The 13,018-nt window shown below is 38.5% G+C and overlaps 1 protein-coding gene across 1 annotated transcript in view; it reads left to right on the top strand.

The window, feature by feature from the left end:
- The window catches only part of galt (galactose-1-phosphate uridylyltransferase), a 37,324-nt gene extending 24,954 nt beyond the window's left edge, over positions 1 to 12,370 (top strand). Inside the window, exons 9-11 of the mRNA XM_037753554.1 lie at positions 1,560 to 1,643; positions 10,644 to 10,798; positions 11,753 to 12,370. Coding sequence (XP_037609482.1) covers positions 1,560 to 1,643; positions 10,644 to 10,798; positions 11,753 to 11,860 — 347 coding nt within the window. The 3' untranslated portion in view covers positions 11,861 to 12,370. The remainder of the gene's footprint in view (positions 1 to 1,559; positions 1,644 to 10,643; positions 10,799 to 11,752) is intronic.
- Positions 12,371 to 13,018: the final 648 nt, after the last annotated feature.

The following is a 13,018-nucleotide window of genomic DNA, read 5'->3' as shown; positions in this document are numbered from 1 at the left end:
TAGTTTCAAGCCTGTCTCCATAGCTAACATTATGCTAAATAAAGCCGGTACATTGAAGTTTATGGTGTTTGCATGCATTTGTTTCCTGTCAACCCTCCCGATATTATATAGTTTATAAAGCAATGAAATGCTTCGGTAATCATTAAATAAATTGGTCCTTCACTTCCCTTTCTCTCTACCATTATAGTGTTTAAATGACTCCGGCAGATGTTGTTGTTGTTGCCTGAGAATGAATTCTCTTAAAATCGAGGAGATCTGTTGAGATTACCTATCATTCCCTCTCAAAGACAAACACCATTGCACTATACGGGCTCATTTGGAAGACTTCTGTTGACAGCTGAGAGTCTGTTTAGCTGATTTAGCTTCGGTGTAGTGAAGGTGTGAAGTCCAGGGCACATAGATAAGACGGATCGGTGGGATAGGTGTCTTCTGAGACACGGCCCATTACCGCCATTTCCCACTTGGCAAGGGAGAAGAATCAACACAGAAAAACAGTCAGTAGTGACTGCAGCCATTTGAAACAACAGGTGGATTCAGTGAGGTAGTGATGTTAATGATCATTCAGTGATCACGAGTGAATCAATAGTGTGTTAACCAAATATCAGTGTGCAACCTCCGGGTCTGAAAAATGAAGCCAATGCGGAAGTGCCTTAAACTTGCATTCTTTCTAATAGCAATAACATATTGGTCGCCTAATTGAGCAGTTGGTTGTACTTAGCTCCACCCTCTCGTATCACTTCTGGTTGTAAAAAAACAAGATGGTGGCAGCCAAAATGCCAAACTCAAGGCTTCAAAATGGCAGTAATGTTTGTTGAAAAATGACAGTGTTGAGTTATTGTTTTGATTTTTTTAATGCTTTATTTCATTTATTTTTTTGAAATTCATGGCTGAAATAACAGTGTGTTTATTTAATAATAATGAAATATTATTATTATTATTATTATTATTATTATTATTATTATTATTAATGATAATAATAATAATAATAATAATAATAATAATAATAATGAATAATAATCCAAATTACCCAACGTATTACCCAGTTCATAATACCCAATTGATTTGGGTTGAGCTGTAAATGGCACATATCCAGTGTTAAATAAAGATTTCATAGTGGAAAAAGATGCTTTTTATAATGTATACACTTTTAATGTTTAATTATGAATTACTGCAGATGATCGATTAACTTGCTTCAAATTTGAATCCCTAGTCTGATGCTTTTTACCTGTCGGTTTGAGAGTCAGACAGAAACTTTGTGTGTTTGTTTATGCACCTATGCACCTTGTTTATCCGTCTCTGGTCGTCTGACTTATTCCTCATGTATTCAGGCATTTTTTATATATATTTTATTACCCTTCAAGAATAATAAATGTTTAATCCTCTACTTACGTACATTCCTCTCTCAATTTTATTTCTTAGTTTGTACTCTCTCATGCCCTCGCTTCAGCTCGCCCTCCTCATGCTATTCATTATTAACAACACGCACACCAACAAAACAAATACAAATAATATTCTCTCACTTCATCTCCCTCTCTTCTGTCTGTCTGTCTGTTTATCAGGTCTGGCTGACATTATGAAGCGACTGATGACCAAGTATGACAATCTGTTTGAAATCTCTTTCCCCTACTCCATGGGCTGGCACGGTAAGACAAGAGTGAGAGGGTTAAAAAGAATATAATCTGTCAATAACCTGTTTAAAGTTTATTTTGTAAAGTGAGGAGGGAGGGACAGATGGTGGGGAAGATTAAAGATCATTTTAATCTAAATATACAAGAATCTGTGGATGGATTGGAACACAAATACTGCTACAAACTGGGGGCTGTTTACATATCAGGCCAGCTATAAACAATTTCACTTAGTCAGTTTGATATGTGAACTCCACTCCCAGGAACAGTGTGCTCCTCTGTGTCATCATCTGCAAATGTCAGTCATGAAGTATGTCAGTCAAGATTTTAAAAGACTAGTGTTTTTTTTTCTTCTCAAGCATATTTTTAAATTAGCTCACATCATGCACCAACATGGCATTAGTATCACATGAATATTGATTAGCTTGTCCATTGTTACTGGAAAGATGCGTTTAAATTAAGGTGCAGCGTGCGTTCCCTGAAGGTTAGATAACTCGTGTTGAGTTTCAATCTGTAATTAATTGACAAACGAGAAACTCTCAGCTCGGATGTCACCCACTTATTACCACTTCAATGCACACTCAGTCACATCAGCATATTTAACGTTTTGTCACATACATCACCACGAAGAAAAGCAGGAGTTCTCACAGGTTAAGAGCACTCATGGTGTGATTCCAGGCTTTCACCATCAGTTAAAGTACCATGGAGGAGTAGAAAACTCAATAGTCTTGTGTGCATGATGGCAGGGTTAACAGATCCTTATTGGCTTAGTAGTGATTGGACAGTTGAGTCGCGGTATTTAGGTCCCACCCATACACCCGTCCGAACCAATCGCGAGTCGAGCATGGCCACAGCTTGTTAGAGAGAGAATCACAGCTGTCAATCATTACGTCTCACCCCCTTTTTAAAGCATCAAATAACTAATTAAACACAAATACACTTGAACATATATTAGCATCATAAGAACTACCTAAAATGACAGAAACCAACTTTCGGGAAAAAAATTATGCAGCCAGCCACCAGGGGGCAAACAAAATGTTTTGGCTTCACTTTTAGGGAGCTGTCATGTCGTCCATCTACATATACAGTTTATGGTATTTAAACATTGAGCAGATACGTAGCAACATTAGCATTCATTTGGAGTCGTGTGTCTTTCCACCTGATGAATATTAATCCAATAATCACTCTGCTTTTAGCTCTATTTTGGTCTCCACCAACTCCCTAGAGAAATATCTGGCTCTTTAGCTGTAAATGGTCCACTATGTTTAATACCTAGTTGGTACCGTTGTCTGTGTACCATTTGATACGGGAAGGCATTGTACACTGGGTTTCTAGAGTCTCTACAGCTGCCTGTTGCTGCTGAAATATATGCTGACGAGAGCGTTGAGATCCAAAACAGTTTAGTTGTGAGCCGCAAAACCAAAACAATGAGCTGAAAGATGCTAAAACGCTTTGTAGAGCCAAGAGAAACTGCAGAGTAGGGTGATAATTCTCTGCGACACCTTTCACATTACACACAGTCATTTGATCCATTGATGAAAATATTGATTAGAGCAGCTTTAATGCTAATTTACCCAACCCAGTGGTTTTAATCTCTTTTTTTTGCTGGATATTTTACACTCTTAGGAAGTTTCCCACTCGTATGTGAGTTATGCGAGTTAGATTTATTTGTCCTTCCCTTGCCCGTCCATCCATGTGTTGTTTGTATTTTTCTTCCAGGAGATGACACACAAATTCATAACCCCAGAGAAAAAATGTAATAATCATTTTAGACCGAAAGCGAGAATGGTTTGTTTTTTTTCCTGCTGAACTTTGCTCAGCCCCTGGTGCCGAGAGAACTTGTAACCCTGTTATTTGAGCTTGAGAAATAGCTGACGCATCAGATACAGTATGTACAATTTACATATCTCTAGCTTTACATTAATCTCAACAATTAAAATTGGGATTCATGGCATTGTTTATCATTTCCTAGAACTTAGTGCTTTAAGCATTGTATGTGAAAACACTTTCTACAAAACTACACTACACTACATTATGGGGTAGTTTAAGTTGCTATTTTCATTGTGAATGCTGTTTGTCTGCACCCATTCTCCTGTAGTTCCCATTACGTTCGCACCACAGCAAAACACCGCAGTCAGAGGAATTGAAATAACCAGTAAGAAGACAGAGAGGATTTGAATAAGCAAGCAAATACACAAAAAAATGCTTGGAGATGTCATCTTTGCAATGAAGGCCAAATTACCTTTTCATTTTGACAGAACATGCAGTGACAAACACATTTTGTATAGATCTCCGAACACTGCGAGTTTTATACTAAAGAAAGATGTTTGCATCGTCGAGACATCTGTTCCTCTTGTGAATCTAAAGCTCAGCGTAGGCATTGGCTGATATTTACCTGTACCGAGAAAGTGCAGGGAGATGCCTATTGTGAGCACTGTCAGACAAAACACTTTGCAGCGGGTTCAAACTGGAACAAAGGTTAGTAGAGTGCAGTGATGCGATGAGCGATGTGTGACAGAAAGGAGAGCATGCGTCATCACAGCTGAGCAGTCAGCGTGGTCCTTGTTTAAGCTAAAGGTTGCAGGTTCAATCCCTGCATGCAGTTGCATCCTGCTGAGCTGTTTCACAGAAAGGAAACCTCAAATGCTTACTGACTAAGGCATTCTTATTCAGAATGATGTTCTATCTGGGAACATGAACACTGCAGCATGGATCTAGATGCACTACCAAGACAACTTGTACACATAGGGCAGGTTTCTCCGACAGACATAAGGCCTATATCTGTGCTCAAGTGCTAATTAGCTAATTAACCGTTAAACTAAGCTATAAACTTTTTTTTTTTTTGCCATTTTGAGCATGTTAGCATTCTAAAGTTAGCTCAAAGCACAGCTGTATCATAGACCAGTGATTCCCAAAGACTGGCTCGGGACCCACAAGACGGTCGCAGAAGATTTTATTGGGGTCGCATAATAAATTTGCATAATTTCTTCCATAATCTTTACTTAACATTTATATCTGCAGTACACCTTTGTGCCACATGAGGGAGCCTGAATCTTTGTATTGTTCTGATAATTGTGGCCTGCTTATAATATTGAATCTAAGGCTAGTGTACATTCTGTTTATTTAATGATGAGAGGAAAAATACAAGAGCCTGTTAACTCTGCCTAAATGCATTTATTTGGTCTCATTTTTAAAGTATTTAGCATATGTATATGTTTTCAATAACACATGCATTAAAGGAAGTTGGGATTTATCAAACGTATCTGTTTGAAATAGCTAGTTTACCTATTCAAGATAAGATAAGGTGATGTGGAAAAATAGTCAGGAACGTTCATTTATGCACAAATTTGCTCTCCTCATGATTTATAGATAAGGCCTATTGTGAATTGGGTTGCGAAGGTTTGTCATTTTTCAAACGGGGGTCTCCAGAAAGAAAGTTTGGAAGAAGTGGATGTAGTAACCCTGACGTCAGACCATAAACTCATGTTTATAATGTTTACTGAGGTAATAAATCAAGTGAGAAGTAGGCTCATTTTCTCATAGACTTCTATACAATCAGACATCTTTTCGCAACCAGAGGAGTCGCCCCCTGCTGGCTATTCGAAATAATGCAAGTTTAAGACACTACAACACTGGCTTCACTTTTCAGACCTGGAGGTTGCCCACTGCCCTATAACCAGCCTCACAGAGCCACTATCATGGCTCTTAGTCTAGTTCAGATATAGAATACAAAAGCCTCAGAGTTTGCCGATGTTTGAAGAGAACTTTCATAAATCTAAGAAAACTTTATTACTAACTATTAATGGTGTCTGCCTGCAGCATAGACAAACGATAAGGGGCAACCTACTCAATAGTTTTGATAAAATCCATTCATCAGGCTGTATACCTCTTTCTCACTGTAAGATCTTTGCGGTTGTGCTTGTGAACAAGTTTTCCTTTCTTCTGTCGTTTTGTCTTTTTCTTTTTTTCACTCCTCCGATCCCAAACGATGGGCTTTTTGTGATCTCCTTCATCTTTCATGAACCGCCTCAGGCCAGTGAGGTGTGCACATAGTCTGACTAATTGGGACTAACAACGAGGTTGAAATCAATCCTGTTTAATTTAGTCTACAGCTCCGTAGTCAGGAAGAGACTAATCCAAATTGAAGTTTGTTAAAGAGAGATAATTTGTATTGATCATAACGTCTCAGATTCATTTCAGAGAATGAAGCGCTGTAAAGCTTTATGAGCATTTATGACCTGGGTCCCTGACATGCTGCTGCCAGTCTCTTTTTTTTTTTTTTTTTTTTGCAAGGCAGCCCACATGAAAGATTTTAAAAAGAGAGATGATAGACTCAAACTGTAGTGTGGAGCAAAGGACAGAGGGTATGAGAGGACACAGGCATCGACTCACTTTCTTCGTTTTACTTTATCAGACATCAAATCTTTGAAGTAAAATCTCTAAAGTCTAAAGTTGCCTGTGGTGAAGGCTCCTACAGATCTCGTGTTAAGTTTTGGCTTCAATCTTGTGTGTGTTTTAGACTAAAACTCATACAGCAATGTGCTGAAGGTTATACTGTACGCAGGTAGTTGGTAGATTCACCTTATTTTCTGTGGCAAACAGAATTATTTTTTCACAAGGTTGGGGGAGAAATGGGGAGAAACATCTGCCAAAAAAGAGGTAAATATAAGTAGTAAATACAATTTTGAAATGGCTAACAATACATTAAAATTACACCTTTACAATAGGGGTGTAAATCGCAAGTTTCTTTTTTTTTTTGTTACGATATTATATTGATTATTTGGACAACGATACGATATTTGCTGATATCACAAAGTCTGCCACGATACGATTTTGATTCGATCAACAATCAGTTACATTTATATCAACTCACAAAAAAACAACTAAAATATGATTTGTCAATTTTATTACTGGGCTCTTCCAGACATTTTTAAATCATTTTTAATAAAATTAATAAAAAAACAAACCTCCTGCGGTTCACTATAAAGTGTAAAATTTCTCATGTATAACCACAGTTTGAATGTTTAAGAAGGAGGTGCGCTTGGACGGAAATGGTGACACAGACGTGCCATAATTTCAAAATAAAGGCATATCTTAAAGAGGACGATACAGTATACTGATGTTTTCACTTTGCATCGATGATATTGGGTCGTCGATTATTGAATTGATATCCATATCGATGTATCGTTACACCCCTACTTTATAGTATCTACATCAGAATAATGTCACTTAACCAACCAATTTAGGATGGCACCCAGCAGTCAGGACATCGTTGATATCACATCATTTTAACACATATGACTTTAACTGAGCTACAGTAGAGTTACCTTGTCCAAAGTGAGCTAACTTTAGCTCTGTCTGGCCCAGTTACAGTACAACAGTGACCTACTGGAAGCGGTGCAAAGAGAAGAATGCCCCTATTCATTTTCTTGGGGACCCACGGCTACTATTTTCAGTCTAAAATCTCTCACACCGGCAGTACATGGAGGCACGTTGACTCTCAGGAAAAAAACAAAAAAACATTTTGGATATTGTACCCTGCCATATGTGGATCTTTTAGTTTAATATGCCACCTGTAGTGTGAATAAGAGCTAAATGAGTTGCTTAATTCCCACTGTTACAAAAAATAGCCCTAAATATTCACTGCCAAAAACAGGTTCATGATCCTCTGACAATGTGTAATGCAACATGTTAACCATCTTAATAGTCTGGTGTTTTCTATTATTCGTCTTGCAGGAATATGTCCATGGTCTTTTTTTTTTTTTTTTTATTGACAAAAGAACTTTCAACTCCCAAAACATTGGCATTATTTTAATTTCATCAAAGGGGATTAAGGGAAAAGAGACTGCTGAGATTATAATTGATGTGCTGCAGTGCGCTAACACAGTGTGTCTGTCACACATGGACATACTGCATACACTGACCATCTAATTTGGAAACACACACTCTCATCCCCACACACACACACACACACACACCGACCTGGCTCTCATAATGAGTAGCCTTATCTCCCCATCTGTGTTTGTGCTTTATTTGAGCTCATTTAGAAGCAGCCAGCTCTTATTTTGGGGGCGAGGCTTATTAGTGGCAGTGTGGAGATAGAAGCGGTCGGATGGTGTTTGAGTCACCTGGGAAATCACAGATTAAATAAAGCTACCTGCTTATTCCTTCAGGAGGAAAACACACAGCACATTAGAGACTGTATTAACTGGCTGGGTGAAGGACTAGGACACAGAGAGAGACAGATAGACATGTAGGGACACAAACAGACGTGCATAACATCCTGGATATATGGAAGTAGTACAAAATGTGCAGTACTGTGATTTGTCTCTCAAACTGATGCCAGAAACTGTTACAATCGGTGATCCCCTATCCAGCAAAACCTCTAAGTTCATTCTAAAATATGCACTCTCTTATATGCTCTCACACACACACATGCAGCAGACCCAAGCACTCTCAAAAACAATTTAAAAGTAGGTAATTGTGTACTAATAGGAGCATATGTCTCTATTCATTCCTTATCTGGCCTCTTCAGTCTTTTCTTTCTTCTTCCTTTTTTTCTTTTACCATCCATTAGTTTGCTTTATGTCTACTTCCCGTCGTCTCTATCTGTGTCTGATCAGACTCCATTGTCAGGAAACTGGCTCTAAAGGAAAAGCTTTTATTGTGAATACAATGTGTCCGTGGTGGATCTATTTTTGAATGGCTATTGTGTTTTTTTTAAAGAGAGAAATGTTTCTACGTCTACTACTAATCACCTCCCACTAAGATCAGCAAGCATCACAGGCAACAAAGACGGTATTTAAATGTTAAATACAGTCACAAAGCACTAAAAATGTATCCTTTGTGATGACCCTCCTGAGAGGTTTATGAGAGTTTTGTAATAGTGCTATTTTTCATGCAGCAATCTGCAAGTTTTGTCAAGTTAGATATAGATGGTGACAAATTAGAGGAAAAAATCTGAATAAAAAAAAAAGAAGAAAAACATGATGAATGTAGATGCTTCTATTTAACATTTAAAAGAGGGGTTTCTAGATGGTGAGTATACAAATGATGTGAATGGAATACTATGGCCTTGACCAGATCTCAAACAGTGGGCAACTACGTTGTATGAAAAGTGAAGCCAATGTGGATGTGTCTTAAAATTGCATTCTTTCGAATAGCCAGCAGGGGGCGACTCCTCTGGTTGCAAAAAGATGTCTGATTGTATAGAAGTCTATGAGAAAATGAGCCTGCTTCTCACTTGATTTATTACCTCAGTAAACATTGTAAACATGAGTTTATGGTCTCAATCGCTAGTTTCAAGTCTTCTTCAATACAGCATGATGTTCATTTAATAAATTATGGTCCCATTTAGAGTCAAATAGACCATAAAGCAGGGTACGCTTTTGGGCGTGGCTACCTTGTGACTGACAGGTCACTACCACGGGGTTGTCCGGTCTGGGAATTTTCCGTGTTTTCGTCTTAACAACTTTAACCCTTTAACAGTTTTCAGTTCATGAATGGTTGTACTTAGCTCCACCCTCTAGTGTCACTTCTGGTTGCAAAAAAACAAGATGGCAAAGGCCAAAATGCCAAACTCGAGGCTTCAAAACTGTAGTCCACAAACCAATGGGTGTCGTCACGGTGACTACGTCCACTTCTTATATACTGTCTATGATCTCAACCCAGCTGAACGCCCACAATCATCACAATGAGTTTTCTGAGGGCTTTGTACTATTAACAACCTACAGCATTCTCTATTTTTACAAATAAAAACTCCTAAAAAACATTTTGCATGGGAAAAAAAAGATGGATCGTTTCTCATTTGGCTGTTTAACACCTCACCAGTGGTGTCTGGTTATACTGTCCAGTTACCAGAATTTAGTAGACCCCTGTCAGCTAATCAGAGTGGAGATTTCTCAGCGGCGGCGATATAAAACAAACAATCGCCCGAAAGAATGGATCATCGGTTCCTCCTCACCAAAAGTACTTCATCGCTATAAAATCTTTATTTTTTATTACACTTGCAAGATTACTGCTCTATTTGCCCGCAGAGTCAACACTGGCTGCTTCTTTAATTTATCTTGTTAGCCTCCTGATAGGGGGCTTTCTGGTCTGCAGCTCGAAGGCGTTAATGAGCAGAGTAGAGGGCCTTGTTCATGTGGTGTGGATGGCAGAGAGATAAATGAGCTGGCTGTGTCCTGGCTATGCATATCTGTAATTAGCCTTCAGTGTTCGACTGTGCTGTCATTCTATTTTGTGTACATATTTGCAAAAGTTATTTTTTCAGTCATGATTTGGTTTGTTTCACCAGTGAGACTTAACTTGTAACATTGCATGAAGGTAGTAGTATTGTTGCTATGGTTACCTACACCTCAATATACCTTGCACACTAACATAAAACAGTGTTTAAACTGTTGACGGGAAAATATGCCCGGTGTCCTGTTGTACAATTTTACTATACAATTGCAAATATAATAATTAAAGCTGCTATTGATAACATTGATAACATTCAGCCACTAGATGTCACATTATCCATCCCCTGTTCCTCTACATTTACTTCATAACAAGTCGTTGCCAGGCACTTATTATCACTCTCAGCCATTTATCTGTTTTTTCCACACAAACTGACAACACGTGATACCAGCGTCACTTTACTATTGGCTCACAAGCCTTTTTAGAAGTGGGAACCAAATGTCAGATATCTTCCACAGAAATAAACAAAACATTAATTTTGGACCCGCCAACATTTTTTACAATGATTAATTCACAATCATAATATTTTCTTTCAAGAAAAGCTATACTTTTATTCGGCACCTTTCTAAAAGCTCTGTGGATGTATTATTTAAAAAAAAATATTCGTCCACAAAATATTGTTATCAATAAAACCTTTAAGACTGAAAACCTGAAAACCTTTAAAGCCTTCGCTCACCAGCCGTCAGTGTGAACACAGCCTCTGATTGACTGGATGAGTAAAGCTGGTTCCGCGTCTCCAGTCTCATGTCTCATGTCTCATGTTTCCCTCTCTTCACTCAGGAGCCCCGACTGGCCCCCATCTAAAGGAAGACAACTCTCACTGGCAGCTGCACGCTCACTACTACCCTCCTCTGCTGCGTTCGGCCACAGTTAAGAAGTTCATGGTCGGGTACGAGATGCTCGCCCAGGAGCAACGGGACCTCACCCCTGAACAGGTGAATAATGCAACATACACATGTGTAAACCCAGCTCGATACAGCACAGAGACTGACCGATGTATGTTCTGCAATACACAGTACATATTGTCGATAAATACATACATGTGCACGGTGTGATTTACTATTCCGTCAGTTGAGCCTGTTGAGATTACATTTCATGCATCGAGTTGATGTTATTTCGAGCTTCTTGCAGTAAAGAGAGCAGATAGAGATTCACCGTCATAACCTAAGAGATTTACCCTGTGGCTTTTAGCAGTGTTGTTGTACTCGAGATCGGTCTCAAGACCACTTTTTGAAGGTCTCGTCTTAGAATTGATCGCATTTTTACTTGGTCTTGTCTCAGATAAAGAGCACTCTGAATTTTATTTCATGACTGGTCAAGAACACAACTGCGGGGATATCACTAAATTGCCTGTGTATTGTCGGATTTGTTTTTTAACATCATTACTGAGATCGCTCATAGAAAACAAAGGAAAATTCCCACACATAAAATTCACCTATGCAATGTCTTTGGATTATTTTATCAAGACATTTCTCATGGTAAACTTACAGTATTTGGCAATAAAAAGGGAAAATGAATAGGAATCTTCATTTGTTTTCTGTGGGTGTTTTCATGTGGATATTTCAGATTAATTTTAGGAGTGCTTACGGTTTGGTCTTGGTCTTGACTTGGTCTCGGTTTAGGTGGTCTTGACTACAACACCGGCCTTTATTATAAAGATGTTTCTTGATTTTTTGTGTGTTATTCATTTGTTATTTCCACTGATTTAAAGTAGTACGATTTACAATATGATGTCAGGGGCTTTGTTTTCATCCCAGGCTGCATGTCATCCCCTCTCTCTCCCGTGCCTTTCGTGTCTATCTGTCTCACACTTAACATAAAAAAGGCAGAAATACCCAAAAAAAAAACTTGTATAAAAGCTTGGCACTGCTGTGTTCTTGTATTTTTAGGCTGCTGAGAAGCTAAGGAATCTACCAGACGAGCACTATAAAACCAGGGAGAACCTAGAAAAAGGAGGAGAGAAAGAAGATGCAGGAAAAGTGAAACAACCTGTTTGATGTTTTGTAGAGAGGGGGAAAATACTGCTTTATTTAAACCACAGTATGCTTTTTGGAAATATACGATTGTTGCTTTTGTTTTGGAAGTACCGTAAAAATGACATTTAAACTTCACGATATGCAAATTCTCTGAAGTGGTGCAACATGTTAAAGTGCCTTTGCAAACACAGGGGTTTCAGATATTCTTACTTTCTAAATATGCATATATTTTCAATACATATCTGTATCAAAGCTGGTAATACTATAATTAAGAAATGGACGTCAAACAAAAATGTGGTATGGAACTCCTCGTCCATGTTTCAGGGAGATAATGAGAGAACATTATTCTTTTTTCCCTCTGTCCCTTCTGTTGAAATTAAACAAACTTTGTTTGTTGTTTCGTGACGTTGGACGCCTTTCAACCACAAAGCTTTTTCTCCCGACAACACAAGGAGTTATTTGTGATTCAAATGAATGCCTTTTTGTTTCTTGTGAATGTTTTTACACGGACAATAAATAATTCTTGAAGTAGTTAACTGTTTGACAGCTTTCGGCCTCAGAGGTGTGACAGTGTGTAATGCTTAAAGCTGAAATGGAGCAAATATGATTTAAAAAATATATATATTTTTAGAAAACAATCACTATATTCTGACAGTAGAGCATGAGACAGGTAATCTGAAAGAAATCATGTGCCTCTGTGTCCTCCGGTGCTCCTAATGGCATCTGTAAGATTTCACAGACAGGAGGAAAACAACCAATCAGAGCCGAGCTGGAGCCTTGCCGTCTCTGAGCCGGTTGTCAATCGCTCGCGAAGTCCAAGCAAACGTTCAAACTAGGCAGCGCTGATCAAATATGTATCAATATTCTGTTACTGTAATGCCTATTTCTCTCCTCAAATGTTTCCAGAAATATCTTGTAGTGTACTGTTTAGCCATAAAATTAGAAAGTTTGTGACCTGGCAGCCATGTTGAGATCAGTAGAGAAAATGCCAAGCACCGCCCAGCAGCCGGAGCACAGCCAATAGGAACGCTCTCTCTCTGAAATGACTTGTGATTGGCCAAAGTCTCTCGTGACGGGCTAGATTTTTTAAAGCCTGAAAAAAAGAGCCATGAGGAGGTGCAGAAGTCTAGTTTTCTCTCAGCACACATGAATTACAATATGCTGAAAGGTTATTATGGA

Source organism: Sebastes umbrosus, chromosome 19 (assembly GCF_015220745.1).
Source record: "Sebastes umbrosus isolate fSebUmb1 chromosome 19, fSebUmb1.pri, whole genome shotgun sequence".
NCBI classification, from domain to species: Eukaryota; Metazoa; Chordata; class Actinopteri; order Perciformes; family Sebastidae; genus Sebastes; species Sebastes umbrosus.
This window is presented reverse-complemented; position numbering and strand designations above follow the sequence as displayed.